This window comes from Pelmatolapia mariae, linkage group LG12 (genome assembly GCF_036321145.2).
Source record: "Pelmatolapia mariae isolate MD_Pm_ZW linkage group LG12, Pm_UMD_F_2, whole genome shotgun sequence".
Taxonomy (NCBI): Eukaryota; Metazoa; Chordata; class Actinopteri; order Cichliformes; family Cichlidae; genus Pelmatolapia; species Pelmatolapia mariae.
The window spans coordinates 13,749,838-13,777,640 of record NC_086237.1 but is presented as its reverse complement, the minus strand read 5'-3'; the positions used below and the strand labels follow the sequence as shown (position 1 = coordinate 13,777,640).

The 27,803-nt window shown below is 40.8% G+C and overlaps 1 protein-coding gene across 11 annotated transcripts in view; it reads right to left on the bottom strand.

Annotated features, from left to right (window-relative positions):
- fbrsl1 (fibrosin-like 1) overlaps positions 1 to 27,803 on the bottom strand; it is a 273,826-nt gene that overhangs the window by 175,815 nt on the left and 70,208 nt on the right. For all 11 annotated transcript variants that reach the window (XM_063488923.1, XM_063488927.1, XM_063488918.1 and 8 more), the window contains exon 2: positions 19,609 to 19,833. In XM_063488923.1, coding sequence (XP_063344993.1) covers positions 19,609 to 19,833 — 225 coding nt within the window. The remainder of the gene's footprint in view (positions 1 to 19,608; positions 19,834 to 27,803) is intronic.

Sequence of the window (27,803 nt, the reverse complement as noted above, 5' to 3'; positions counted from 1 at the left end):
TGTGGGGTGCAGTTGGGGTCTATCGTTTGAAATGACAGATGCCTGGGGGATGCAAGGTGTCAAGGGGGACTTTGGTAAATGGCAGCATGTGGCAAGGTCGCCTCTTCATTTGTCTGCCAGTGGGATGGCAAAGGGCCGCTGCATACAGTGGCTATAGCTCTGTGACTGCCTGACAACCTCCTGCGGCCCTGCGAGCAATAGGAACCCTCCATCTTGTGTCACTGTGGGGATGTGTAGGACTGGCATGGTGCAGAGCAAAGTGCCCTCCCCTCCCTTTCATTGCCTCTCTCCACCTCCCGGAAGCATCCATCACAGTCTTCCCCAGTGGGGCGTGGGTAACAGATCGACTTTCGTCCGGAGCGCTAATCAATCCGACTCTCGCTGCCTCTCCCTGGGAACATTTATGGCCTGCCATAAAGCAGGCCTTTGGGGCATTACAGCACCCAGTAATCCTGCTAAGTGAGCAATATTTCCCATCTCTGGGGCAGCAGTTAGACGGGCTCGGGCCATAAATAGCAGAGTTAATCTGTGGCCATGACTTCTCGGCCAACCGTCAGCAGTCACAACCCCACTGGGGCCAGGTGGGAGCCACCTAGCAGCCAAGGCAAAACAGCTAGTGAGATGAAACAATGAGTTGGCCTCTCCAGTTAATGTGCTGGATCACCGCCTCTCCCTTGTTTCGTGGAATCTCTACTTTGGCAGAAAGAGTCACTGAGGGAGCAACAAACCATCACATAGGATCAGTTGGAAATGGTGCACCAAGGTAGTTTCATCCATTAGAGAGCAGTATTTATAAAAGAAACAGTTTGTCACAGTCCACTCCAAACACAACTTATTACTAAGCCATGTGGCAGAACGGATTCAAATAAAGTAGAGAATAGAAAAAACAATACAAAACTGGAGTTGGAAAGATTAACAGTTAGGCTGTCATAGTAACAATTTTATGAGATGATGAAGTCAGTGACCAAAAAACTCAGCATGCACCTTAAAAATAAGCCACAAAAGGAAACCCGAAAGTGAAGAATCTGGCTGTGATCCTTCAGAGTTCCTGCCAAGGTCAGTGAGTTCTCCTCAAAGGGGAGCCACTTCCCCGTTTAATGCCCAGCTGAGTTAAAACGGATATGTCGATCTGCTAGTATTTCTTTAGAACATCTTAAAACAGCCCGTTTTCTCTCAGGGCACCAGTGGGAGTTTCATATAGAAAAACATAGAAGATAGAAAGCAGAGCTAGCCCTAGGTTGAGTGTTGCCAGAGGGCTACAGCATCCACCTCCCCTCTACCAATAACTGCTGCTGCCCGGGTTGATCCCATTTTATTTTATTTTATTCCACCCATCATGCATCAAAATGTTTCCCCGAGGTACCTCGGCTTTGAGCAGAAGCCTCCGTCTCTTTTTTGCTGCAAGGCCAAGTCTCTCCATCACACCACGGGTGCAGGAGTCAAGGTCTTCAACCCCCAGCCCTCAGCAGCCCTGCTCAGCTCAGCCAACCCCCCAGGCTGCTTCCTTGTCAGTCAGAAAAGCTTGCTGACTTTTTTTAGTCTTTGGTTCAGGTCAGAAACCCGACATTGTTTTTCTCATTCAGAGCTAGGCAGAAACATGACAGGTGTCCATGGAAACAACATTTGCGCAGATGTTTCCACTTCTTTGAGGACTTTAGAAAATGTCTTTTAACAAGTAAGGTCAGCTTGTACTGGGCTTTCTCACCTCCTGGGTGGAAAAATCGAGAAAAGAAACACGACTTAATTGAACATAGACGGACATTACCATGAAAATATTTACCCTTCAGTTTAATATCAAATCCAAGCAGCGACAGAATGTATCAGGCACGTAGAAAGATTAATAAATCACCAACATAAAATGTTATATCAATTATCAAAATAACTGCTTCAAAATGACTTGAAGCTAAAGCTAAAACACAGATTGTTTGACACAGCAAATGAAAGGAAATCTACAATACGAGAAGAAATGCCTCAGGCTGTAATAATCAATAAGCTTTATATATTCTTATGAATAAATAACCATTTCTTTAGGACCGAGTAAATCACTGTGCTGCATTTACAAAATAAATCAAAAAGATGCTAGGTTAATTTAAAATAATGGAGCACATTACACACTACAATGATCACATGATTGACTCACTAAATATTGTTATGTTGGTGCAATCAATCACTTCAGATTATATTTGATATGACATTAAAAAGAAAGGAATAAATGTACATGTTGATGAAATTAAATGAAAACATGGATTTGACAGCAGAAATATTGTGTGGGTTTTATTTTCCTGTCATAATAGAAGAGTTTTGACTCTAGAAGAACCCACAATGGATGTGTCCCCATAGTAGAGGTCTGTCTCCAGACTGTCTTCATGTCTAAAAAATAAATTCAATTAGGTTCTCAGTGATACAAGTCATGAGCCACTCCTCATTTCTTTTCCATTTTTCTAGGAAAATGGGAAACAGGGCCAACGATTTACTGAAATCTATGCAAACAGAGTTTACACAATGACCTTTCAGTCAACACTTGGTATGATTACTTTTATATGATTCACAGGTCAGTGTTAAGTGGCTCAACAAATGACAAAATAATTTCTCTGAAAATGGTCAGGTATAAGGACTGAACTGGAAATGAGTGAAAAAGCAGCCAATGTCCAAAAAAAAAAAGAAAAAAGAAAAAAACCTTCAAAAGACCTGGACAACTGTTACTCAAGACAACGTTTAAAAAAATTACAAGCTGTGTCTAGCTGCTTGGTAGCAAAATACAAAGAAATGAGGGGTGCCTCAAGACTTTTCCACAGTACTGCACTTCGTACTAGGAAGTGAACATATGCTTTGAATACTAACCAATTAATCAAAGAATTTAAGACTTTCACTTTTAACACTACCTTACATTGTTTGTCTTACTCGAGGAAATCCAACACCTGCCTTGTCAAACTATGATCCCATGGTGTGTGAGGCATAAATTCTGAAAGTCTCTGACATGTTCTTTGATTCCTCCATTTGCTGTTTTTCATCTTATCTTTTCATGTCATATTTATAGTAGCAGCTAGCATGCAGCCGTTTGTGGTTAACCTCTACTGATGAATCTTGTCAAATGTATTGTTCTTCTCTCTCTGCCCTCCCCTTTGAAGAAATCTATGGGGGCCTCCTTCTCTATATGAGACCTGGGCACCATCCAAGAGGACTCTGTCAGAGCTCTATGCAGCCCAGCTCTAGCTCAGTGAGTTTCTGGGATGGTGATGGGGCCCCAAATCCCACAAGTCTCTGCTGTTGTTGTTGCCGATTGTCTTGGCCAAGCCTGACTAATGCTCTGGGGCTCCCAAATCATTTCCACTTGGAGTAGGAATGAACTCCAGTTACAATTGGATTCACATGGTCTAGATGGCTGACAGGACTCCCTCTCATCATCTCAATGCATGATAGCTCCCTCATCAGGCACAGGGTTCTTTGTTGTTTGTATTTCGGACTAATAAAAGCTCAAAAACTGATGTAATCAAAGATCAGGAATACATGGGGTGCACTGTAGCTGGAAAAGAAGATTAGACTGTTTCCCTAAAGACACATTATCGCTGTAAGACTCGATGACTGTGAACCTGCGATCCACTCCTACCCCATATGCTGGGATTTCAACTCCTCTGTGACTAAAAGTAGAATGAGGTGCGTTAACGTTGTACTGAGGACTGCACCACAGAAGGGGAATTAGAAAGCAGGAGGAGAAGAGATGATATTCTTAGCACTGACAGTGCTGCTGCACCCATAAAACCTTTGCTTTATCTCTCCTAACAATCAGTCTAATTATGTTCATTGGAGGAGACCAATTAATCCTCTATTGTCAGCCAGTGGCTAAGTGTTTCTCTACCCCTCACACTGCCACACACAGACACAGTGGAATCTGCAATTAACACTACCCAAATTTATTTAGCGCGCCACTTGCCTCAGATTCTGACTCCCTCCAATTATGCCTAATCAATTCCACCAGAAGGTGGCGGGAGGAGTGGGGGACTGGGGAGGTCACTGTCATTTGCTACGACAAGCCCCTCTGCGCCACCCAAAGGCCAGACATGTAAGCAAGGTTGTCATGCGACAAGACACGCAAAGAATCCTCGCTGAATAGATAACTAATATTCCAACTGCTCCTGCCTGTGGTGCCACCCTCCCCCTTGTTCTGCTGTTGGTGTTAACTGTTAAAGCAGACACTATGCTTGACTTTTGAAAGCTCAATGGATAAACATGTCAGGACCTGGCCTGACCTGCATTTAGTCTTAACCTAAATCCCATTTTGGTCACAATCAAAAAGTAGTAATCGAGTGTTTTTGACAAATTTCCTTTCAACATAAGCAACAACTTGTAGTACATTACAATCATGTACTGCCATAAAATGTTAACCATTTAAAATAAGACATTTGCTACAGCGCTGTTTTATAGAGCATCTTATAGTGACAGTGACATTGCATTATGTTCACTTCCTGTATATCCTGTGTGACAGATGTGTGACATGCACTTCTGCATGTTTGCAGCACGTGTGTTAACTCAATGTGTTATCTTTAATTATACAATATGTGCAGGTATTTGTGTGAAGATGTGTTTGCCAATCCTTGCTAACTTCTCCACATTGTGTGTGTCTATTCACTGCCCAAAGCTCATAGGTAGGTTGGTCCCCATCAAGCTAACCTTTTGTCTCAGGTTTTTCAAAGCAAAGCCCCAAAGTGTGCAAAGACAGTGGACAGGTGAACCGGATGACTGTAACTGTGTTACAAACCTGCAGTAAAACATCACTAATATTTAATGCCTTGCTGTCATGGCTGAGGGGCAAAAGCACATAGAGGAACTGTGCAACCAAGTGTGTGTTCCCCTGCGAGGCTCACTGCCTCTGACTGTGAGCGGAAAGACAATCTGAACAAGGGTGTGCGTATAGTTTTGTGTGAGCTTCTAGCTGACAAATAAAATGATAACAATCTTGATTTGCCTGATATACAAATCACACTGGATGATTTTTTTTAAGCTCATAGCATTAATATTTACACTGAGCTGTGTCAGCTTCTGCAGACACATTGCAATGCTTTTCTCGCCAGAAACAGCCAGTGGTAAGTCTCCGCCTAATCCATGGGGTGTATCAGCTGATGGAGGCATCACCGAGCCTGATAGCATCACAGTGTCTCTGGAACGATCAAGCTGAAGAGGCACCTAGTGGGTGAGGCCAGAGTAATGGCAGCAGATATCAGATCATGGCCTGTTGCTGTATAAAACCACAGGCTGTTGTGAACCTTTCAGAACCAAGAATGCTGGTGCACCTGTCAACTTCCGATGAAAAACTGTCTGAACAGCGCATCAATAGTGTGAATGTGTCCATGTGTGTGAGAGACAGATTTAAAGAACGTATCTGCATGGGCATTTACGACAGCATGTAGCGTATGGGTGATTTGTGTGTGCAAGTCATTTGAAGAGCTCCAAGCACAAGTGTGTCTACTAGCATGCTATTAAAGATCTGGACTAGTTTCTGGGACGGTAACAGCCCCCTCGGACTTTCCTTTTTTTGCTATGTTGGATTTCCATTGCAGCTTTTTTGCTTGACATCAGCAGCAGTTTAAACACAGGGGCCCCTGCACTGGGACAATGCAAACGCAGGCACCTTAGAATGCTTTCCACTTAACACACACACTGAGACTGCATTAACATTTCAAGGTATTATTTCAAACTTAGAGGAAATTGCTCCTGAATATTTCATGCGGACCACTACAAGTCATACCTATCCCTGTGCGGCTGAAGCAGCGGTGGAGGTCGGGGGTTGGCGGTTTGGGGGAGTGCTGGCAAAGACGAGCCCTGTGGGAGCTGAACTGGGCATTTAAACCAAGACAGCTATGTGCAGTGCCCTACATCAGAGTCAGAAGGGACACACTTTGAAAAGCAATTATACTACCACTACTGGGTCATTAATTAAACTGAAAGCGACTGGGCTAATTCAGCTTTGTAACCCTGCTAAACATTCTCACACCTCACTGCACTGCTCAGATATTATCCAATCAGTATTGCAACAATGCACTGCTAATTGGTGATGCTGTTATGTCTGCAGTTCAGTGTCACGGCTCCAGCCTGGCCTTTGACTTCAATCACATGTCACATGTTCCAATTACTCTCTAATGTTTCCCATGTGTTGTTTCTAATAATGTGAAAATGCTCAAAATGATTTTTAAAGGCTCTTTGTTTCTTATACTGAGTTATGTGGTTTTGAACAGAGGCGTATTAAATCAAGTTTCTTTGAAAAACGGACACTTAACAACTCATGCTACTAAAATTCTTTCTGAAATTTTCTTAACTTTTCTTATACAAACTGAATTTTCTTCAGGGTCTTATTCTGAATCTAAAGTGGATCTGTAACTTTTGACTGAAAATACTGAACTGATGTTCACTCACTCGACCATCTCCTGCTGTCAGGGCCCAAGGGACAAACGTCCCTCCAAGGGGGTCAACCACAAGAACCACACCCCTAACTCCTCCAACTCCTCAAGGACTACTAGTGGGTGTGTCAGCACCTAGTCATCCGCTTTACCCCCCTGCCTCAGGGTATATGCTCTATCGTGCAAAAGCAATCATTCTCACCCCCCCCAATACCCTTTCTTTGTTTTGCAAATGGCCTCTCCCACATCATTTTACATACACACTCCAACCGCTGAGCTCTGGGGACCGTCCAGGAAGTAATTGTGGCTTTTGTGTATGTGCCCCCTCCCCGCACTCCCTCCCCGTCATTCTCAAAGGAGCCGCGCCCCCTTGTCAGCTGTCATCATATAACTGCCTGCAGACCCAGGGGCCTAATGACAGGATCTATAGTACATGAAAACACAATTATAGCCTCTGGTTCAATTGCTACTGTGTGAATGGCCTTTAAAAAAGGAAAAAAAGGAACCAAACACATGCTGCCTGCTTGCACACACATATCCCCTAAATCACAACACATTAAAACATACAGAACCTCATTCTAAATACAAACATTTCAAATATGTCTAGCTTAAAAAAACCAACCCTTTCCTCGTGTCAATATAAAGCTAATGCTAGGAGAGTTCTTACTGATTTGGACATGTTTGACCTTGTGTAGATGCTTGCTGTTTTAAGGAGCGACAGTGCAGGTATATACACCCACACATGAGCCTCAGCATTCCAGAGGCATTTCATTAGCACTGACGATGCTGTTTTCATGGCAACATTTAGAAGCCACATTAAGCAGACATTACGAGACACTACAGGAAACGTTGATGAAACCGCAAAAGATCCACCACCTGGGTTCAATATTGTAATCCCTGATATGCTTTAAATTAGGCAGTCAAAATGGCAGGACGATAGAACAGAGGCTTCCACCTTCTTTTTCAAATGGGAACAGTGACCCCCAATGGACGATGCAGTGCAGTCTTTTAAAGGGTTAACGCGCCATCATCACTACCTCCTCATACATTTGGGTGCAATGACTGACTAATACAGCAGGGGTCAGTGTTGTATCACGGCAAATCTGTGCACGCTTAAAAAGAAAAGGAAAACTGTGGCTGCAGAGATCACATATGTCTCGGTGACATCAGTAATCCCATTTAATCTGTCTGAGTAAATGTCCAGCTTTGCAAGTCATCCCCTCCACATCTCCTCCAGGCACTTGGCTATGAAAACAAGGGCAGGGGCCTCAGCAGATCCCATTAATGTAGTGACCCTAATGGACTAAAGTGGCAACGATGACAGACACTTAAATGTTCAGATGCTGCCAGGCAGCCTAGCACCGCATCCCAGCTAAGCGAGGATGAGCACACGCGCACGCACACACACACACACACACACACACACACACACACACACACACACACACACACACACACACACACACACACACACACACACACACACTCATAAATACACACCAATCTATACATTCATAAGCCCAAAGGCTTAGATACACACACAGAGGTACACAGATGAGAGCACAATGAGCGCACAAGTGATTACCTACAACCCATTAAGGAACACACACAAAATAAAAGCATGCACTTCACACTGGAACACACGCACACACACAAAAACACATTCTCCGAGCAAAACAACAGTTACACAGAGCATAATTAAATAGGTGCTAACAGAAGATCTAATTAACTTAAACAAACTAAACAAACTGTGACAAGGAGAGAATGAAGCACTTGTAAGCACTTGATGAAAGCAAGCAATATTAGTGGAGCGTAGCAAGCAGCTGCAGGAACACATCAAGATACAGCACGGTCACTCCATTGTCTTACCCCTCTTAGGCCTGTCAAAACACAGGCCTCCAAACAAAAGACCTGTTACAAGTACAGCAGCTATCTGCTTCACACACACACACACACACACACACACACACACACACACACACACACACACACACACACACACACACACACACACATTTGGCCAGGAAACCTGGTCAAATAGTCCTATCGTTGAACTAATATGAGACTCTGAAGTACATTTTTTTCTTTTTTGGCAAGTTTTTGTAATCTTTGAAACAGTAACAAATCATTCAAGCCAGAACCTGCCACTTTTCATCTTTACATTAGTTTTTAGCTCAGACAAAACACAGGAACAAGGATCTGCTGTAACGAATAGGAAGCACCACAAAGTGCCACCTACAAAACATTTATCCAAAAATATATGTATAAAACTTTATTATGACAGCCACCAAACTCTGTTTAAATGATATACAGAGAAAAGCACAAGAGCAGTGATTAAAAAACAGTACTAAATAGTTTCCACATACATATTAACACTTTACAGGGAACTCAGTGTAATACTTGGAAATTTAAAATTCCAGCCGTACAGGGTTATGAGAGAATATTACATATTGCCTTTAAAAACACAAATCAACTTACCTTATATTGTTCCTCATCCAATAAATGGTTAACACGTGTAATGAGGAAACGCAAAGGCTACTGCGCTATAATGCAAATGATCCTAATCATTTAACCCTAACCCCCTTCAGTTGGCAACATTTCGTGACGGTTCCTCATTTATATTTACATCCAAAAAAAAGCCTGTATCGGTTGACTTTAACATATCGGTCTGAAATGACATGAAAGGCAACACAATCTGAGAATCTGGGCTGAACGACCTCATTTCTAACACTTTGTTCTTTGCTCCCCTGCGGTGAACTGAACTGTGGCGTTCAGTGCCTGTTAAAGCCTGCTCAGGTTCAAAGCGACAGTGTGCTTCCTGTGACAACTCCAGTAAGAGGTAGATTTAGAGATAGATTGTTTTTGTTAAAAGTGAGCATTACAAATGGCACACACACACACACACACACACACACACACACACACACACACACACACACACACACACACACACACACACACACACACAGTTTGCAATCTCATTTCTTGTTTACATCTGTACAAGACCTTTGTGATAAGCCTGTTTGATAAAAAGCCTTTTGCAATAAAACTGACCTCACATGACTCGCTGTTTAAACTATGAGACGCAGCTTCGCAGAAAGCCATTGCTGGAGGAATACGACTCCAGATACCCAAGATTTCCTGGAGCACACATTTTTGAACAGCTCCCTAAACATTACTGTAATATAAACCACAATGATCCAGTAAATCATAAAGCACAAGATGTAATAAAGTGTCTCTCCCTGCTGTCTGCTCTAGTTAAACATCTACCAGGAGCAATATATCTGTTGCTATAGCTACAGATTCTCCAGCAGATGCAAAACCAGAATATGATGTAGCTTGGGAGGTCCCACTTTAATAAATTACATAAAAAAGAAAGCAATCACAACTAGCCAGCAAGCAAAGCACATACAAATTATGTCCTGACAAATTTATTACAGCTAACACCTGCCTCCTGAGTATAAAACCTAACAACTGCACTGAAAACACTCTGTACTGCAATGCAAAATTAGCCATGACTTTAAGATAATGCACTTATCCTTATACTGCAGTATCACAAAGAAAACAGTATATCCAGCAGGCGCTTCTCCTTGCCTCTGGTCCACTTCCATGCTTGCATGGAGCATGCAATAGCCCCAGCTCCAACAGAGCATGACTTCAGACCTCTGCTAATTTAATGTTCCCATGCAGGTTTAACTGTCCCCAGAGTGGCTGCTCTGAAGTAGCCCTGCTGTATCTCAATGAGTATGACTTGTTAAAAGTGGTGGGATGTGTGCATGATTATAGCTCAACAGTGAAGCAACCAAGCACCTTACATGGCCTGACATTAATCTGTGCTCACTGTCCGGAGCAATATCCACCTGACTAAGCACAGCTGGTGCAGTAGTTGTGTAGGTTTGGCTGTTATTTGTCATTCCCCTGTCTTTATTTCTAGATGTATTCCAGTATCTATATAACCTCCTCTTCTCTTCTTGCTAAAGGTGCTTGGAGGCTCCACTTGAAGAGTGGAGGGGTGATTGGGCTAAATATTCCTAGAGGCAACTACTCAGTGAATTCTTTGCTCCAATCACAGCCACATTTATGCATGGACCTTGTATCCATTTGATACATGAGTCATAGCAGGAATCTGAGCTTCAAATTAAACTGTCTTTGGACTAGTTCAGACAGTAGGCCCCAAATCCTTCTATGCCCTCCCCAACCTCTGTTTCAACACTGATGGGACTCCATTCCCAGCCTTCCCCCGGCATCCCAGGCAAAGTCAACATAACCAGCCCCAGTGGAAACCCATGGGGACAAGTTTGGCTCCTCTCACCTAATCTGTGGTCAGTCCGTCTGCGGCACAAAAATAGATGGTATTTAGGAAAGTTTAAAAAGCGCACAGAGAAAAGAAAATGCTTCAAGACCCCTATTCATATAGCAAAATTATCTCAGGAACAGGAGTTCACTGTCCCCCTTACCATTGAACGTAATGAATTTGAATAATGTACTTTTATCATGTGCAGAAGGTCTTGACTCTACTATATCATCTACCAGGATCAGTATCAGATTAGCTTATAAAATATGTGTTACTAGTAGAGAAATTATTACGGCGATATATTTGCTCTTCAGTAAACAGTCAGTCTGATTTCTATTCTATTCTTTCTATTCTTATTTACTGTATGTAATTCACATGCTAGTATCCTATTAGCTGTGCTGTAAACTCTGGAAATTTTCAGTTATCTAATTTCTTGGTCCACTAGAAGTCATAAATCATTTATTTTAAACCTTCCCAATGTGTAGTTACACTTACAGCAAATAAATCCTAAATGAGCTGTCTTCAGTTTGAAACACTGCCTTTAAACCGTGGTTAATGCTAACAAACCACATTAGAAAAACAATGATTTTGTGAATGTGGTCTGGAACAGGTTACTGACACAGCTGGGGAATGACAAAGTACAGCTTGATAATATTTGTGAAATAGGCTGCAGAATCTACAGTGTGTTAAAAATAGCATGAAACCTATTGAATTAAACGTCTCCATTCTGTATTGGTACAGCTTACGCAGCCCACTTTGCTTTTGATAATCTCAGCATGCAAAGTTATCAGGTACAAATGACTAAGAAGTTTAATTCAACAAAGGTAACAAGACACAATAAAATACTCTAATACTGAGGATTCACAGGTAAGCCAGCCAAGAGAAAGTTCTGATTAAAAAACCCCCTCAGTGAAACAGTTTTTTAGTCACGTATTTCTTGCTTGTACAGGCATTTGTGTGTTCTCATACTTGCTTTTTGTTCATGTAGCAATGACAATTATCTGCTATGCAATCATGCATACATATTCAGGTTACATACAGCTACCATATTCATCTGTCAAGGTCTCTTACTAGTCCTTTGCTCATCCCTGTCGTTCTCTATGCGCTCACACACACGCACACACACTCTACCTGCAGACACCTCTGCAGTGTACCTCATTATCCACTCCTCTAATAATGCTCTTTGTTAAATTGCAGTGTTAACCTGAGAAACAGGAATAAAGACCTTTTCTATCACACTACTACTTACAAGCTTTCCAGCCCTATAATTGCATCAAGGATTCCATATTTTAGGTCTGATCTCATTAAACGTACAACAGTCTCTCAATCAATGACAACTTTATAAGCAACATTGCCGTGATGTGAGAGGTCAAGCCTCGGGAGAATAAAGATATTCTTTTTGCAAAACCTGTACCTTCTTGCCAAAGTGAGCAGCTTCTTTATGGTAACAGTAATTTACTTTGATTCATCTAGCAGCTGTTTTCTCTACGAACACAACCAAATTAAGTGTTGTTATCAACAACAATAAACTGCAGGTCACCAACTTTCACAGTATGACACAGTTAGGAGGATTCACCTTGATGCCCATTTTAACCTTATTCCCAGTTTGAAGTACGGTTAGCCCAGAGAGATATTATGAGATGAACTGCTACCGCTCAGGGTCGCTGCTCACCAGATAACAACCAGCCTTACAGTGTTATCACTCATCCTGATCGCAACCCTCCATTACCACTGCACCACTGCTGATGCATAGCGGTGCTCTTGCGTACTGTATATCACAGCTCTCAAACTGCCCCTGAACCATGCTCCAATGCACTGTTAATGCCTCAGCTAATCTGATCTGTCTCCAGCTGGTTTACTACGTATACACACACCTTGATATGAAGCTGGGAAAGTAGTCCTGAAGCAGCTAGACTATGACAGGAGCATGTAGGGTGCTAGCTTCATTTTCACAAGCTGGCTGCTAATAAAAAGGCTGGATGGGGATGTGGAGGATGCTACCTAATAATAGAGCATCCAGAGATGCGTTGTTATATCACGTTGTTAGCAGGGTATGTAGAACACAAAGTGCTAATGGACATTAATGGTGAAGTGAATGCGTGCATGGGCAAGTTAGCATTATGTGTTATTCATGACCCCTTCTGAAGCAACTGAAGGTCAAAGCCATGCTGCTGTGGTCTGCAACCTGTGTTTCCAAAGTCTTACAGCAGTGATAAAACATATTTCTATTATTTTTATGTTTATGGATATTGCCTTAATTTTCATACTCTAATAATGCTTTGCCTTCGACAGGTGGATGTGTTATATTTAAAGCCGTGTTATTCTGTTTTGTTTTTTGTTTGTTTTATTATTTTCTTAGAAAATAGTTTGAGCTTATAATGAGGTAAGGTTCTTTGAAGAGTTATAGACTTTCATTAGTATGTATTTTAAAGTTTGCTTGTTTTAACATTAATCATGGAGAGTGAGAGGATGTCTCAGGAATAGAGAACAGAGAAGTGAACTGTACTGATTTTCAAGAACGATCTGCAGAGCAGGAGTAACTACAGGGGAATAAAGTTGATGAGCCATACCACCAAGACATTTGAAAGACTTGAAAGTAGGTTAAGAAGAGAGGGGACTATCAGTAAGCAGGCTATGGCCTCAGGCTAAAAAAGAGCACCAAAGATGCCGTATTTGCTTTGAGAGTGTTGATGGAGAAGCATAGAGAAGCCCAGAAGGAGCTTAAGTGCGTCTTTGTGGATCTAGAGAAAACATATAACAGGGTGCCAAGAGAGGAACTGTGGTAATGAATGAGGAAGACAGAAATGACGGAGATGTATGTGAGGGTGGTGCACGACATCTATGAGGACAACAAGACGGTGGTGAACAGACAGGTTCAAAGTACAGTTGGGATTACTTCAGGGATAGACTCTGAGCCTCCTCAGGCAGGAGTCTTCATGGAATATGATGTTCACACTGTGTACTGACAATAGAGAGGGGGTGGAAGAGAGCCTGAGGAGGTGGAGGTATGGAGGTACGATCTGGAGAAAAGAGAAATGATGTCAGTAGAAGCAAGACACAATATATGTCCGTGAATGAGAGGGAGACAAGTAAAGAAAAGAGTACAGGCAGGGTGCAGCGGGTGGAGATGAGTGTCAGAGGTGATTTGTCACAGAAGGATAGCACCAAGAGTGAAAGGGAAGGTTTAGAAGATTGTAGTAAGAGCCCCTATGATGTATGGTTTGGACCTAGGCATTAAAAAAAGAGAGTAGGCAGAGCTGCAGGTGGGAATTTTGAAGATTCTGGGTGTGACCAGAATGAGCAGCAGCAGAAATGAGTATATCACAGGGACAAGTTCACGTTGAGCAGTTTGGAGGCAAAGTTGGAGAGGCAAGGCTGAGATGCTTTGGTCATGTGTAGAGTAGGGACAGTGGATATATTAGACAAAGGATGATAAAGATGAAGCTGCTGGACATGATTAAAAGAGGAAGACCACAGAGAAGATTCGGGATGCAGTGAAAGAGGACACACGGCTCATGTGACAGAAGAGGATGCCAGGGATAGGGTGAGGTGGAGGGAGGAGCTGAAAGAACAAGCACAACAACAAATGCAAACTATCCTGCCCAATTCGAACAATGTCCGTCCTGGACATCAAAAAACCTCGGCACTGACAACAACATCAGTAAACAACATTGGACTGTTGCAAAAATGGCTTCTGCCATGGAGTGACTGAGATGGGAACAAGAAAGCTTAGACCTTGGTGTGCATATAGACAAAGTCACACACACACTCAACCATTCTTGAGGTATTGACATGTCTTCTAATTGGATCAAGTGTCATCCCCCCACTGTTCCCCAGTGACAAACTCTGCTCTGACATTGCAGCTTCTGTCCTCCGGCAAGCTTCTAGCACCACAGGGTGCCTCAAGGAGACCAACACATCACCTCGCCTGCAGATCATAGTGGGTGACATACACTAGAGACACCTGCTCTAACTGAAGAGACAGCAAAACAGCAAGAGATATGGGCAGGAAAAACTAAGCTGAACAGAGAGGAGGGCAGAGTAAAGGCCTTAGGAGAAAAAGTGTACTTTGGGTGATACGGTGGTAGAAACTCTCAGTATATTTGATCATTATGAAGTACATGTATTAGTTACTAAGGGTTATGTATTTGTCACAATTTATTAGACTGAAAATTTCTAAAACTGTAAATAAGCCTGTGTCAAATCCAGGAAAAATCCCAACTATAGATTACCACCTGCTTTAAAGCAGGGGTGGCTGCTCCGTGCTGCTCCTTTCTTGTTATTACAGAAAGCTTTTATTTACATGTGCAAATCCATCTGCTTAAGTCTCCTTTGTTATATGGAAAAATTTACAGTATGCCCATACATAACTAAGTGTAAATGTGCTCATGCTATTGTTAACTTATCTTGATAAATATGTCTCTAAATAACAGCACGAATGTTGTAGTTCATTACACATGTATAAATATAGGGTAACGAAATACAGTTTGCATCTAATCAGAAGTGCAAGAGCAGTAAGTGCAATAGGAGCAGATTATATACAGATAAGAGTAGTATAAAAGGTGGGAATAGTTATGAACAGATTATGTACAAAAAGCTAAGGGCACAACCCAATCCATCTGAAGCAGATATGTTGGAATTCCACAGTAAAGACTAATAGGTGAATGCAAACAGAGTTTGAATAGATTTTTCAGTCTATTGTATTCCTTACCTCTTATATCTACAGTATTTCCTTGTAAGTAATCACTTGAGAGTCACAAAAATGAAATGAGGCTTTGGTATTAAACTTTTATACCGACTGTGATCATTGTGAGCCACTCTTGAAAACACACGAACGCTAACTATCTCTTGAAACGTGAGGGATAGACTCATAAATATATGAAAAGATGGTGACAGAGTAGGTGCTTCGCTGTGCAATGCAATAACCTGTGGATATATGAGAGTATTTGATAAACAGAAATGAAAACAATTAAAATGTCTGTAGGCTCTAACTATATTGTCTGGTGTAATTATTGTGATATATCCTCTTGCTTGTCACACACGCACAGATTATATTGGTAAACCTCTTAAAATTCTATTACGGGAGCAGGCGGGTAGATGCAAAGCAGCGGCAGTGATCTCGTATTCTTACAAAGCAGGTTTTGCACAAACACCAACTCTACCTACAATTAAAGCGCTGATGAGCCATTCAGCAACTTTCTAAATGCTAATTACAGAATGTGCAAAGGAGTTGTTTCATATTTCATGGTGTTAGGTAATGCATTAGTTATGCAACATAATTCATTTGTATTGTGATTTTGACTGCAACTGTGTGCTGTTTTCCATACCATGTGGATACAACATAATTGTTGGCCCTCAAAAGAGTAATAATATATCTGGGAGTTGGGGGCTATAGTTATGGATTAAAGGCATACTTAAGAACAGAAGCCAGAAGCTGCTTGCTCACAGTATTCCTCAGCCAGACACTAAGATAAAGAAAACAACTAATACAAGGAAAGGGGAAGGGATTGGAAGGTTTAAAAGTTAAGCAAGGTTGAGTAACAAGCAAATACCTGGGCACATGTAGCCAGAGGTACTTCATGGATTTATACAGCTGGGAAAATAGTTATTTACTGATCATAGGGTTGAGGTGTTTATTATGGGGATTTAGATGTGTGAGATCACTCTGCCTTAAGGAGTTCAAACACCTAAAAAGTTTATGTTTGTAAGGAGCCGATTCATTACTGTGGATCCCTGATAGAGTCCCTGCCTGAATCGGTCTCGCTGTTGTCACATTAGACCGCATAACTGCAGTACTGGAGTATTTATGGTATACAGTCGTTTAGGAGTATTGCCTGTAGCTCCATTTTCAAATGGACTGGAAGCAGATTTGTAGCTATTATGATTTCTTATTTATGTTTTAATATTATACAGACATTAAGCAAAGATATGGTCATTTTGATTAGCATCTGAACAGAAAAACCCAAAACAAAACACATTCTCTGTAGATATGTGGTTTGGCTGACAGCCACACTGCACTACAGTCTGAAGATGAAAATAATTTTTGTGGAAGTGGTTCAAGAGCTTCAAGATCAAAGATCGGGGTTTTTCCTAGGGAGAAAGCCTGATGTTACTAATGGGTATTATTTGAAGAGGAGAAATAAAAGGGATTTAAAAAAAAATGATAACTTTATTTTTCTTCTAGGTTTAGATCTAATTTTCTAATCCCTACTCTCTGCTTAAGAACATGCTTCAAAACATAATTCTACAAAGCAGAAGTTAAAAGGTTTTTTCACATGACAGCAGCATTTTGCTGACATTATGGAGTTATTATCTGTACTGGGATGTAGATCTGGTTCAGTAATTGCAGTCTATTTCAAATACAGCATCAGCTGAATGCATAATTTTTAACTGTCTCTTAGCAAACTAAATATCCCAGCCAAACTCATTTTCAGCCAAGTTAACTTCCTAAGGAAATCTTATCTAAGAGAGATATTTTTGTCTGTGGAGGAGGCCTCAGGGCTACATAGCCTCATTATTTAGTTTGGCTTCCTGACTACATTTCCTCTTTTATCCTTAACAACACTATGGTGGATCTTGGCTTTGGACTGGAGCATAAAATATCCGCCCATTTAAACAAACTGTTAACACACAGATGGGCTATCTCAGTGAGACAGATGTGGGCTGTATAACACTGTTGGCTTCAATATGTTAAGAATTCTGTCATTCATATTTGGATCACTTATAACGTCGTGTTTTCACAAGTTCATTCAGGCATACGTTTGACAGCATAACAAGCAGCTATAGCATGGGTGGCATATTTACAATGCACATGCAACTGACAGTAGATCAAGTGACATATAATTTATGGGTATTGTTCAGGCTTAAGTTAGAGTGAACCATACTCACATTTTACACAAATAGACTATATGAATATTCTACATATAGTCTATGTGTAAAACACACGACCAGTTTATTAACAGACAATCCCCTTGCTCTTATTTTAAAAGCTGTGTCACTGATAACCAGCTGGCCCTGGTCCTTCCAACTTGTATTCTTCTATTGGCACTCTCTCTCATCTCAAAGTTGTACAAGCTACGAGTGAACTGTTGTGGACAGCAGCTGTAGGCTCATTCTAACAAGAATGTGCAGCAAGTAGAAAACTAGTTCAGGTGTTGTTGCTCTGCAACGCTGTAGAGCAGAACAAGGACGGCTGTTGTGTGAGTCACAGATAGTATCTATAGCATTACTGATTAATTTATTTAGGGAAGAGTTTGTGTCTTTTGTGTGCACTTACACATGTATACATCAAACAGAAAACTAGTGCTTAACCCAGTAGCTTCAAAGCATAAGACTCCTTTGACTCAGATTCTTCAACTTAGCATTTATTGTGGTAACTGATGAGCAAAAGTGAAAACCTGAGGTGGAATACTATATTTGTATTATAGTTTATTAAGAGTGGTATTGTGGATGACCAGTGTGTGGTACCCCTTTTTGTGGTAAGTGACTATAGTGTGTAAGAAGTAAAGTTACTATGCCACAGCCACAGTCATTGTTCAGTGCATACTGACGTGGGCAATAACTGTACTTGCATCAATCAATCACAAGGCTTCTAGATGTGCCTAAGTTTCAGTATCACAGTAATCCAAACTTGTACTCTGTTCAAAGGCCCATTTGAGCAACACCTGTTCCTCCTGTTCCTCATAACAGTAAAGGCACTGGTGAACAGGTCAGGCTAGCTTAAAGGAACGGTGGGTAGCAAACTGAAACGTTTGTTTATGATATTTATTCATTTGTAGGTTTAAAACTAATTTAAACAATAAGCCAAAAAGCTTTAGGCCTCATTCATACAGCCCTAAAGACCTGTTGGTGACCACCTGACAAACACTAGTCACTAAAGAAAAATACTAGTACTCCCTCACTAATTGCTAGTGATTCCTAGACGTTGCAGGCAGCGACTGTGAAATTAACTGCTAAAGCCCTAGTACATCTTTTATGTATGAGAAAGTTTTAGTCAGACCCCAGGAAGAGTAGCTACTGCTACTGCAGGTGCTAATGGGGATCTTGATAAACTAAACTAATCTAAACAGCCATTCAGAAAGGCTGGTGACTCTCTGGTAACCACCAGTTGCAAGGGAAAAATTTGTATTTCCTACAGGTTGGCAAATGGTTGCAGGAGGTTGCTAGCCATCTCTAGGTCATATCGGGTGGTGCACCAAAAACCTTTAGTCACCAGCAGATTGCCTGTAGGTTGCCCACTACAGAAAGTCTCATTAGCCAGCAGCAAAAGAAAAGCCAAAGATTAAACTCAAGACAAACAAAAATGTGAGAAACATTATTCCTAACTATAGCAATAAGGAAGGAACAAAGCCCTTTCATACAAATATGATATCAAAGATAATGAGAACCACTTTAATTTTAAAATGCCATACACCGTTTTTCAATACTGCCCAAGTAAAAGTGACTTTATAGGTGAGAAGTCCACAATGCCTTGGAGTTAAAGAGAATGATTTTTCTCTAGTTCTGGACACCGAATAAGGTTTGCTCATTGACAGAGATAACTCATGTCTCTTACATAAAGCGACATCCATAACACTGCAGTGTAAAGTCCCAGTGAAGGCAAGAATCAGTAAAGCAGCTGACAATAATATCCAATCCCTCAACATCTTCTTCAAATTTTACATTAGATTTGGATAAGGATGGAAAGCATCTGGAGAAAAAGACAGTCTGCAGTCTGCCTTTTAAATTAGATTCAAACTCTGCCCAAGCATCCGCCTCCTCTTCCTTCATGGACAGAGTGTAAGTCTCTGTTCTGTTGTCGGCAAAACACACAAAACACAAGCCAAGAATCCATGCAACATGCATGCAACCTTTGTAACTTTACTTGAACTTCTATCCAGTGGGATATTTTGACTTTAAAATGCCGTGCAGGCACACACTGACCATTTTGTTCTTCTTGGAGTAAGTCTTCTTCAGCAGCCTCTCATTCATCCTCTCCTGCTCCCGCTGGGCGTGATGAAGGAAGCCGTTCTCCAGGGGATCCACCACTGGCTGAACATTCTCCTCTTCCTCCTCCACCTCCTCGTCCTCCTTCTTCTGACGCTTTGCCACCTTTTTCTCCTTCCACCTCTCCTTCTTCTCTTGCGTCTTCACAACTCCACTCTTCTTCTGCAGAAAAAGATTTTGTTAGAACTTGGCAATTATGTAGTATTAATCAAAGAACCTAAACTAAAACAAACAAAAAACAACTAGATCAAGTCAGCAGTAGTGAATCTCAAATAACTCACTGCACTCAGCGCTTACTTTCATTTCTTTTGGAATTCTGTACTCGCACTGAATGACAGATACTGATCAGTGTCACACTGAGATTTACAGCCTTTGGTGTCTCAAGGATTTTCTTTGAATCCTTCAACAAGAACAAAGCAGACAGGTCTAGATGGTTATACAAACTGGCAGGAGATAAATGTGCAAAAGAACAGAGAGAGGGTGTACCGCAGCTGGCAAATAGTCAAGTGCGTGGCCCCTTTCACTTCTGGCTTATACAAAGCAAGCAAACACTTGAGCAGAGAGCAGTGACGCTCCCTCTCTCTAAAGTCATATTTAATCCTGTCAACAGCAGAACAATGCCTTACTGGAGCCTATAATCACTTTATGGCTCAGATATAATGAGCTTGTGATATGAAGTGCTGCTTTAACACACACTGGAGAAAATACAGCAGCTTTACATTTGGTCTATGACCACACAATCTCCGCCTTTAACCTTGTTAGTCGTTGATTTCATGCTTCAGCAATGGCCTGTATGAAAGCAGTGTTTGTTTATTGGAATTTAAAGACCATTTATAAGTCGCTGGTATGTTATACAGTGGTAGCTTGTCCTCACCTCCCCAATTTTATGCCCAACACGTATAACAGAGCCAGGTGGCTGCGGCTTTTGTTACTGAAGTCACTACACTGGTAAAACTGTACGAAACGCTAGATGAATAATATTCTATGTTAAAAGTTTTTATTACAATTCCTCATTGCTGAGGAAAAGTTTGATGGTTAGCCTTCATATATGCTCAGCGTCAGGATCACTTCAGCTGCCACGAACAACAGAGTTTCTAAGGAGAGATGGGTGAACAGCTCACACGAGTGGATTTTTTAGTTTAAATAAAAAGAATGATCATCAATAATGAAATTACCCATGAATTGCAGCCCTAGTTTGATCCTCAACTGCTGGTGATGTCTCTATGAACAACCAAACCTCAGTAATTCAGGCAGGATAATCAATGGGAGCACACTCAAGACATAAACATATTCTACAACTCCTCCTTGCAAGGTACTGCACTTTGAGCTATGAACCCATCTCATAGCACAGATCAGTTGTTTTAGACCTTACTTTTGTTTATAGCTAATACTTATAACACATAATAAGACACAGATGGTCAAAGGAAGGTCAAATAAAGCTGGCAAGTGAGTAAAGTCAAAGCCATTGCCAAGATCATAAAATGAAAAAGCGCACACGTGTTGGCATACATGCACAAGTCCTATTCTGTGATAACCCCTGATGTCTGCCTCACTTCTGTGTCAAGTGTCTGAATTGTATCCTCCTCCTGGGCTTCAGCTGCTCCTTATTTCCATATCTGAAAATAAGACTGAGCTGGTGATGTCCCGCTGCCGGTGGTCATCACTGTGTGTTTGAATGGCACAGGACAACGCATCTCTGCTTGAAGCCGTATGGAGCTGAGGCCAGAGGGCTGCAAGTTCACATTTCAGCATCTGTTCACAGCCTGCAGCATTAAGCCTAACTGCAGATGAATCTGTGCTCCATATGAATAATCAAATTATCGACTCCAAAGGTGGGAGATTAGCAGATGGGTAGCACATTAGGTTCATAACTGCTAATGAATGACACCTTCCGTGACAAAAGGTGTTTATGTATCAGGTACTTAAAAAAAACAATACTCCCATAGAAAGGAGTAATCTTTCCAGGACAAAAATCAATCTCCAAAAAATGTCCAAAAATGTAACTGTCAAGAGAAAAGAACCTAACTAAAACCCACCTTTATGTTGTAACCCAGGAGTCCTGCATAAATTATGTTTTTCCTACACTGAAAATATTTCTAGCTGAACTGTTTCATAGCTTGCTCTGCAGTGCAGTTCCACACTTCACGAAATGAGCTGTTTAAAAACAGTGTTTTCTATTTATAAGAATTTCTTCTCTCACACCTTTTAAGAGTGGGTACAACACTTGCCGATCACAGGGAAATCACATTTTCAGTGTGAAAGGAATCAGCTGTTTGCTGAGTCAAAGGTCACTTTACACAGTAAATCTCACTGGGATATAAATGTCCTTTATGCAATAAGACCAACTATGTTTTGTTGTGTTGTTAAGAAGAAAGCAGTTAATGTATCAGTCTTATTATATGGGGTAGAATCTTATTGGATTTATAATTTTTCATGCATAGTAAATAAAGCGAGTGAAGTATTTACACAGCACCTTTCAAGATAAATATCAACAAAGTGCAGATCTCAGGTTCAATCTGAGGTTATGTGTGGGCAAGCCACCCAGCTAGCATTTTTTTTTTGAGTCTGAAAGAATGATGCTATCACTGATCATTTTAGTAGTGGAAAATCCTTTCGCTCTTATTTTTAAATTTTAATCCATGTTAAGCAGCTAGTCCCAGGCCATCCCACCACATATCCATATCCCCCAACTGCTTCTGCAAAAAGGATTACGCCTAATGGCTACACATAACCCAACTCCAGTACCTTCCCCTGTAGCTGGCAGTGATTATTATTTCCCTGCTTTAGAGATCTTCTGTGAGGTCTGGGCCACTCTAACCAGAACTTGCAGAAAGTGGAGCAGAGCGTGGAATACCAAACTGCAGTTCCTCAAGATGAAAGAAGCTGCTTATGTTATTTGTACTTGTCTGCAGGAGAAACTAATAGAAACCTAAATTTGACGGAAACATAAAAAAAAAAATTTGTTGAAAATTTAATTTTAAGTTAAAAATAAAAGAACACCCCAGCTCTGCATATGTGATGTTACTGCTTCAACTTGTAAGAATGTTTCATATTCTACGTTATTAAGAGCTCAAGAAATAGTTGCAGTTAAAATGCACATTATATGCCTGGACTAAAATCATTGTGCTGGTATTTATATTTTGTATTATTCCACTGGGTTACATATTTATCCCATCACAAACGGCCGTTACCCTGCCCACAAGTTCACACTGTTGTGTGATATCACACGGTCACTCAAAGGAACTCTTTTCTCCTCACAAGTAGACACATTTATTTCTCAAGATGCAATATCCAGGTGGTACTAACAGACGACCTCCCATGGCAATGATTGATTTTAAATCTGTCTTTAAAGAGCTTTCATTTTTTGACTGTACTGGTCATCTTTGTGGGCTTAGAAAATCAGCATTATCTTCAGGAAAATCATCCCCTGTAGCAATAAGAAGCCATAATTAAGTTTGCTTCTACAGTTTAAAACCTCACAAAATCGAACTCTTCCCCTGCCACTTTTATGTATTATTGTCTATAATAATAAACTGAGCTACCTTTAAACCAAATCTAGCAATATTACTGAGGTTTTCTTTTGATATTTTCTAATCCACATAATAGAAAACCAGGCAATCCTTAAATCATGAAAAATGAAAGGACTACCGAATATAACATTGCTGCACATTCTTTTTAGTTTGACTGCAGTAAACCATTAACATGTGATCAAATACAGATCTCATTTAAAGCCAGAAAACCAAACACTTGTCTAAGTGCAACACCAATTTACGCACATAGAGCATATCCAACTTGAATCTGGTGACGCTTCATACATCTCACCACTATCTCTTTGACCTTCATGCTACATGTCTGTTTCAAGTGAAATGCAAACTAATAAAACACAAACATGCCTCAGGAGCAAATAAATATCAGCTGCTCAAAACTCAAACTTTCTTGCTAATATAGTGTGGCAGGTTGTGGCAGTGCCTCAAGGGTAGTATGCTGAGCAGCTGCCACTCCAAAGAAAACACAGATCATCGCCAGAGGCAGGCAAACAATATATTGCGGTGTTAAGTCATATCAACATGTATTAATTTCTGCAGCCTCTTGCATAGATCTCACAACATACCACTGAGGAATTATAGATGCCATTTCAATGGAGGCAAAATGTAATACACACTGCTACAGTGAGAGTAAATGATGTAGATCTACACATAAAAATGTGTCATGCTTCTCAGTCTAGTTTTGTGTTTGCCAGCATTACAGCTTCTGTTAATCGCATTATCAAAAGCTCAAGCTCAAGCACACAGCAATTAGATTTTGTTTAGAGCATTTGCACCTGCTCTCATTGCTGTCTCATGTCTGCTGCATTCTAAATAAACAGATTTTAATTGTTTGTGTGTGTTATTTCCATTTATTCAGTCCATGCCTCAGACAACAGATCTATAATAGCTCCAGGAGTAGAAGGGTAATTCATCACCGTGTCTGCCAGCAACAGCTTAGTTGTGATATCATTTCCATATTTCAAAGGCCTGAAGTAGGGTTTTTCTTTTATGAAATGGTTATGAAATTATTTCTACACACAATGGAGCAGTGTATCACACTCTGTACTGTTAAAAACATTTACAAATCAAAAGAATAAAATACTGATGCAGATAATTGTGACGGAACTTATTAGCTGGTGACAATGTGCACTTCAGTGTACACCAGGTGAAGGTCTAAGATTCATCATAGCATTTCTTTACCTTTAAGGCCTATGCAAGCCTAATATGAAAACATAACTTGCAGCCTTCTTTTATTCCCCTGATGTCATGTCTACGTTTTTATACAATGTTAAAAGCCTTGCTATTCATCTGTGAAGCTTTTAACTAGTGGTCAAAGTAGTGAATCTCTCTCGTTTGACCTTGTTCTGCCTAGGGTAGAAAAGTGACAGTGACCTCAGTAGTAGAGAAGAAGTGGTTTAAGATATGATGAGGCAGTGGGGCTGACAAAAGAGCGGGAGAGAGGAGAGGATAAAAAGGACGAACACAGAGAGAGAGAGAGAGATACGGTGATGGTGGGGGGGTCTCAGCCTGGAACAGGAGAGACCGCTCGACTGGTTTGACCCGGCCACGTTACCCTGGCAACAGAATGGGAGAGCTTTGTTGCTGTTCCAGGCTGCATGGGGAGTGGAGTGTGTATGTGTGTGTGTATCTGTGTGGGTACAAGTGCATAAAATCCAACACAGGTTACCTTTCCGCTAACAATAAAGCGCATGGCTTTACATGGTTATTGTGGGACCTTGAGATCCACCGTGGAAGCACGTTTAGTTCCCAAAGGAGGGTTTATGCATTCTGCACAGAGGAATGTCAGCAACCCTGAGGTTTCTTGCAAAGGGTAACGGGGTCTTCATGAGGCATACACAAGCCAGAGTTTCACAAATGGAGCCTGAAGTGCAAAAAAAATAGACAGTGTGCAGAAAGAGAAAGGGAGATGAAGACACTTAGTAGTGTCTGGTGCACATCACCATCATGCTTTCTCCACGGAACTCTCTTCTTTCTAAGGCTAGTAATTATTTAGGAGACACAAAGAGCTCTGCAGGGTACACCTCCCTTGACATTAAGCGGTACCACACAGAGATTGCAGGGCTGGCTGCCACAGTTCCTGTGCTCTTCAATGGAGTTGTGGGAAAACTATCAATTATATACTTCCAAATAGCATTGTACGTTTCACTGAGGTTCTGCAAAGTGACTAAAACTGAACAGTTCTAAAAGCGCACTTGGGGAGAAGACTAGTGCAGATTAAAACATACCTTTACAAACATACCCCCGTGTCTTGCATCTATTTTTTTAGTAGTAATACTAAAATATCTCTCTTACATATTTGCATCCAATTAAATCAATAAGAAAAAAAGCAAGCAAATTTGTATGTGTACTAGGTACTATATTTAAAAAATTGTTTGCAAATGCCTTATGTGGAAGGAAGTGTATTTAACACACTGATGAAGTCCGAAGATAACAAAATCTGCATTTAAAAATGACATGAAAGTGCAAAAATCACCTTAAATAATGGCTTGTGCTGCAGTACATCTACAACCAGAAGGTGTATAATAAAATCATTATAATAAGCTTTTAGAAATCTTAAACAATTATACCCTGAAATTTGTATGATTTAAACCTACCTCCATATACTCTTTAAAAACAATTTACATCACATTAAAAGAAGACAGTGCAACTTAATTGGACCTTTAAATACACTGTACAATGTAATAAGTATGGATTTACATTTTTATGCAAAAATAATTTTTTATGAAGCTTGACTTGACAATATCACATTTTAGGTCATTATATCAGGACTGATTCTCCAGTTGACTCATACTGAACTCTCAGGTCACCAAAAGATCCTGAACGTTGAGTCGAGCTGGATCTTTGACCACAATTTAGCTTTTGCTTGTGTCTGTGTATTTTTTTTAGTAAGAATGCAAAATTTAAGCCTTTCTTTCCACATGACATAAAAGCAGCGAGCAGAGTCATTTGTTGCATCACTTTTGCACTGTTTAGCTGCCTTTAGGCTGGCTGAGGTCTGGTTGTGTAGATTTATTGCTCAGCTGTTGTACTGATTCTCTACACATTACTGCAGCTCTTGGCATGTCCAATAAATCACCTTGATTTGTCATGTTGTAGACTGGATTGATTTAATCATGCCTGCTCCCTTTAGAAGTGTTATTCATGTGACACTGTTCAGACAAAGTGGAACACACACCTGCTGTTTATGCTGCTGTCAGCTACATCAAACACACCTTTGGTGAACTTAGAGCATATGCTCATTTACTCAGACGCCCTGTTTTTCCTCAAAGCACACAATCAGAAAGCTCTTGCCTCAAAGGTAAAGGACGTGAGAAGACATTTTTGTGCCAAGGAGATTATCAGGCTGTGAACGAGAGAAAGTGCATGTTTCTACAGTGAGCACGCTGCACTAGAGCATAGAGTAAATACACCACACCTACTTCAGCTTTTGTTAAGTGATCTGATGTATTTTCCCTTATTTAATGTATGCTAGTCTTCCTGTATGTGGTGTGTTGTGTGAGAACAGAGAAATAAAGAGAATTTGTAGGGGTTTAGCCCCGAAGGATTAGCATGCAGCTAACTTGTACAGCTGACAGAAGCTAACCTTCAGGCAGGCCTCTCTTTATTTCAGATCTCCGATATTTTTTTCCTTGACATTAACATGTCTGTATATCATAGCTTTCAACCGTTTCCATTATTGTTTAAAAATCCATATGGCCATGCACTTCCATTAGTGCTACTAACAAGTGTGGCTTTTGGATCACATTTTGTATCATATCTGTAGCACTATTAAGGTTGTCAAGTTTGCTTTGCCACACAAACAGGCTCCTTTATAAGCAGCACTACAAGTGACAATTTGTAGCAGCAACAAGAGACCATTGAAATTCTGAACAAGTATTTTGTTAGATATTAACTGAAACCAGCTGCTCTCAAACTTCGAAAAACAAATGAAAATGTGCAGGAAAACAGGTACAAGGGGGATCTCTAGTATCTGGATGTTTTTAATAGTTTTGGAGCCTGTTGTATGCTGTTCCAGTGGCTCTTGGCCTGGGCATTCCTCTTGACAGCAATGCTGCTATATGCCGAGTGTGTGTGCAGGTGGTGATAACTCCCCATTCTTTCTCTCAGCTGCATTCCCGCGCCTCTCTTTTATTGTTCTCTGCACCCATCTGATTGCAGTTTTTGAACCAGCTATGTGTGTGACCACAGAATGAAACTGCTGGTTTTATTACCCTTAAAGTCTTCTTATTGCTATGTAACCTAATGCTTGTTTATGTGCTTATGTAAACATGTACCGCTGATGAATATTTATGCGACTGTGAGAGGTCAAGGGTGAATTAATGAAAAGCATGTGTTTAAGTATCTTAAGTATTTGTAGCATTCGCTGGTGTCAAAATGCATGCCAAAATTACCCCTGACTTGTACCACTGCACATTTCGCTGTCAGAGTATATTTAAATGTGTGGAAGTGCTTGTATATCTGAGTACTATTCAAGCTTGTGTATTCTGGTGGAAGTGTGTTTGTGTGAATGTGTGTTTGTGCACCACACATGTTCAAGGGCTGAATTAGCTCCTGGAGTGACACCATCTGGCCAGCGGGTGCTGA